Source organism: Fopius arisanus, unplaced genomic scaffold, assembly GCF_000806365.1.
Source record: "Fopius arisanus strain USDA-PBARC FA_bdor unplaced genomic scaffold, ASM80636v1 scaffold00021, whole genome shotgun sequence".
NCBI lineage: Eukaryota > Metazoa > Arthropoda > Insecta > Hymenoptera > Braconidae > Fopius > Fopius arisanus.
In genome coordinates, this window is record NW_011887760.1 from 175156 (window position 1) to 178624 (window position 3469).

At 36.3% G+C, this 3469-nt stretch overlaps 1 protein-coding gene across 1 annotated transcript in view; it reads left to right on the forward strand.

Moving 5' to 3' along the window:
* Nucleotides 1-3317, forward strand: part of LOC105264485 (uncharacterized) — a gene marked incomplete at its 5' end in the record, with an annotated part of 7892 nt that extends 4575 nt beyond the window's left edge. The window contains 9 exon segments of the mRNA XM_011301383.1: nucleotides 5-276; nucleotides 399-540; nucleotides 657-794; nucleotides 867-1060; nucleotides 1220-1329; nucleotides 1553-1669; nucleotides 1752-2017; nucleotides 2168-2303; nucleotides 2376-3317. Of these exon segments, the coding sequence (XP_011299685.1) occupies nucleotides 5-276; nucleotides 399-540; nucleotides 657-794; nucleotides 867-1060; nucleotides 1220-1329; nucleotides 1553-1669; nucleotides 1752-2017; nucleotides 2168-2303; nucleotides 2376-2997 (1997 nt within the window).
* Nucleotides 3318-3469: the final 152 nt, after the last annotated feature.

Genomic DNA, 3469 nt, shown 5'->3' on the forward strand with positions numbered 1-3469 from the left:
ATTCACCTGCCGCTAACAATTGAGATTGACAGCATCAAGCGAGATTTAGCGCTGACCATAAGAAAGATTAAAAATTTATATGACGCGGCTTTCATTACTTCCAGCAATATTAATGAGCATAACAAAGTGGAACTGCAGAATCTGGCGAATACACTAACCGGAAGACAATCCGGGGATCTGCGAGATAGTCTCTATAAGTTGTATGATTATATTGTACCAACAACTGCGCACAATCTCAAACAAAGCTTTTTGGATCTTCTGAATCATCATGTGCAAGTGAGACCACTATATCATTTTTTTCCCATCTCCTCGAGATATGCGTTCGATCTCACTCGTTCATTTTAGATAATACAGATATTTAAATTGATGATTGTTTATTGTTTATTGTTTATGTTAAGACAAAGGGAAAATCGCTATGTGGCGATGTCCAGACGCCCAATCAATATTTATACCAATTACACAAAGTTGTCGTTACAACCGAGCTGATGGGCCAGGTCGCTTTAACTTTCGGATACTATTTGCAAAATCAATTGAATAATGGTGAGTTGTTGTTCATTTTGTCGATTGTTTTATTACCGATTACGATTATGTTTACCGATTATGTTTTATTACATGATTTGATTAAAAATTCTCATGATGATTGCTCAACTTTCTAGTTAGTATTCATTTCGAACTCAAACGAGCTCAAGTTGAACGACGAGAAAGATTGCAGAATTACTTCAACAAATTCAAGAGTTCCATGAATAATTCCTCGTTGAGCTTGCGCCCATGTGATCCCACAGATTTCATCAGAGGTAGCACAATATAAATTAAAATTATATTTTAATGTAATTGCGAATGATGAAATATTAATTTCGGGGTTTTAGATGAAACATACATCGAAATGGAACACCTTTATCAAGCTGTACTTGTCGAGGACTATAATTTAAACTATAAAGACTCGTGTCGAGGAACATGTGAAACTATTGATGTCAGCCCTCACAGAAATGACAACGATGGGGTTCTTTGTGCACGTCTTCATAATTGTTGGAAGTTGAAAACCTCGCGATATTGCATTAGAGTGAGTATGCGGAATGTCATTAAATTTAATTACATCATTGGAATGGAATTGGTTCGGCTTTCGGATAGCTAAAGACTTCTCTCATTTCTTTCTTGGTCAGATTTTATTTTTCTTCCTAGCAGAACTTATCACCTTCATAGAAATTAATTTTCTTCGCAGCCAAGTGAATTGAGACGATACGAATGGATCGAAGATCGACACGGTACCATTTATGGCAATAAAAATGGCTGCCAAGGGCAAGAACTTGCAACCCCTGGCTGGCGAAAACGGTGAGATTATTACTTTCATTCGTTATTTTATTTATAACAAGAAAAACTCATTTAGAAATAACGGGATCATTAAATAATCACTTCTCGCATCTATCAGATAAATAATTTCTTATGAAACTAAAAAAATTGGAAAATTTTGGTAAAGTGAGGGGGGGGGGGGCAGAACATATATAAAAATTTGTGTATATTCAGTTAACAAAAACGATAAAGTTTTTATCTTCAGTTTATTTCCGTGTGAAAATTGCATCTGCACATGTCAAGGAGGACACAAGTGGAGAATGCCAGTAGAAGTGCAGGCATTCAGCTTACGAGCGTCACGAAGCAATACTACAAACAACATGTACGCTGATTTCTTCTCACTATTTATTGCACATGCCTTACAATTAAATTGCCAAACTTTGTTCTCCCGAATTTTACTCTAGGGTTATCACGGGAGTCAAGTTTTCGAGACACGAGTCAATCATCTGCATCCAGATAAAAGAAGGAAAATTACTCCCCGAGGGTGAAATTGAAGAGGGTTCGGAAAAATGGAGGGATTGTGATCTATCATATGCTTCGTATCGGGCGGCTAGATTTAGCTCGTCTGATTATAAACATGGAAAAGACTTCGTTGTTCTCAGTTCGGACTACAATTATATCGATCTTGATGACATATTTGAAAACAGACCAGAAACAGAAATAATTACGGGTAAGTTATTAAATTATCTTAACGATATCCTTTCCATTTCCGCGTTGATAATGCGCATGTGAAAAATCGGATTGAAAATCCTTGCGGAGGACTCAAGAGGTTTAAAATTTATGCCCAGTTTCTCAGGTATAACATATTTTGCTCTTCCAGGCATTAAGTTTAGTCTTTCGGATTACTGTGCAGAAGGTAGGCATGTGAAGCTACAATTAGAATATGCTAAATTCAATTTTACCTCTGGTGAATTAACAACTACTGAAGGATTTCAGTCTCCATCAACCTGTCACAGGTGATAAATTGAATTCCATTTTCTTTACATATGTTTTGAATGTGTTTGTCAAAGTCTATTAAATTTTTCCAGTCGAAGAGTAAATATGGTTAATCTTGACAGTCCACTGAATCAGAGAAAGCCGAGGGATCAGAATACTCCTGATTTCAAATTGAATAGTTACGTGCGTTTTGGGTGGACAAATTTTAAAAAAGATGTTGGACAAACGACCATTCCGCTATTGGATGCCCAGCCCGTGGAAACTAAACCGTCAGCTCCCCTGACTGGTATTGAACTATTTTATAAATCATCCCCTGGCTATGGAGGATTCCTGGCATTTAAAATCCGTACGCTCAATTATGCGAAATACATGGAAGAGGAAATGACTGAGGAGTTTTCGGATGAGGATCCAAGAGACTTGGAGACTGAAACTACTGAAGAGTACTTCAGTAAATCAGGGATAGTCATTACAAATGAAGCGACGCAAGAAGAGAATGATGGACCGAATAAAGAGGCAATCCATTGGTCCGACCGACAGAGTACAGGCGTTGATCAGGATTATCCTTCATACTCTCCTTATTTCATGTTTATCGCCGTGCCACTGTTTATCGCTGCTTCTGTTTATGTTTTAATAACTTTAAAAAAATGTAAGGAACACCCACGTCCAATAATTATATTTTCTTCCCTTTCTTCTGATGAAAAAGAAATCAAGTAGATTATTTGTGGAAACTTTTCGAGACTAGATAATTGGTTAACAGCGCAGCGTTCGAAGGATCGATCACATTTATAACATTCAATCATTTTAGTCCTTTCATTGAAATTAAATGTAATAATTCATACCATAAGTTTCATTTTAGAAATAATCTCCCACACATCGTTCATTGGAATGTGATTATAATTTGTCAAGAGTAATTGAGTAGGATCAGTAAGATGAGTAAGTAGGGAGATTATTCAAAATACATATTGTTAGTGTAAAACTTTAATCTTTCCAAGAACATAAATATATAAATTCAAATGAATTAAACTAGTAAACGATCAACAGTCTTATTCAACTGATCGCTAAAGGCCTGGAAGCTGAAAGTTTCAACGACCCTAGCTTTTCCCTCTCTTCCCAATTTGAGTCTTAACTCTTTATCCGCTATTAAAATATGAATTTTCTCAGCAAAAGCTTCAGGAGTCAATTCTCT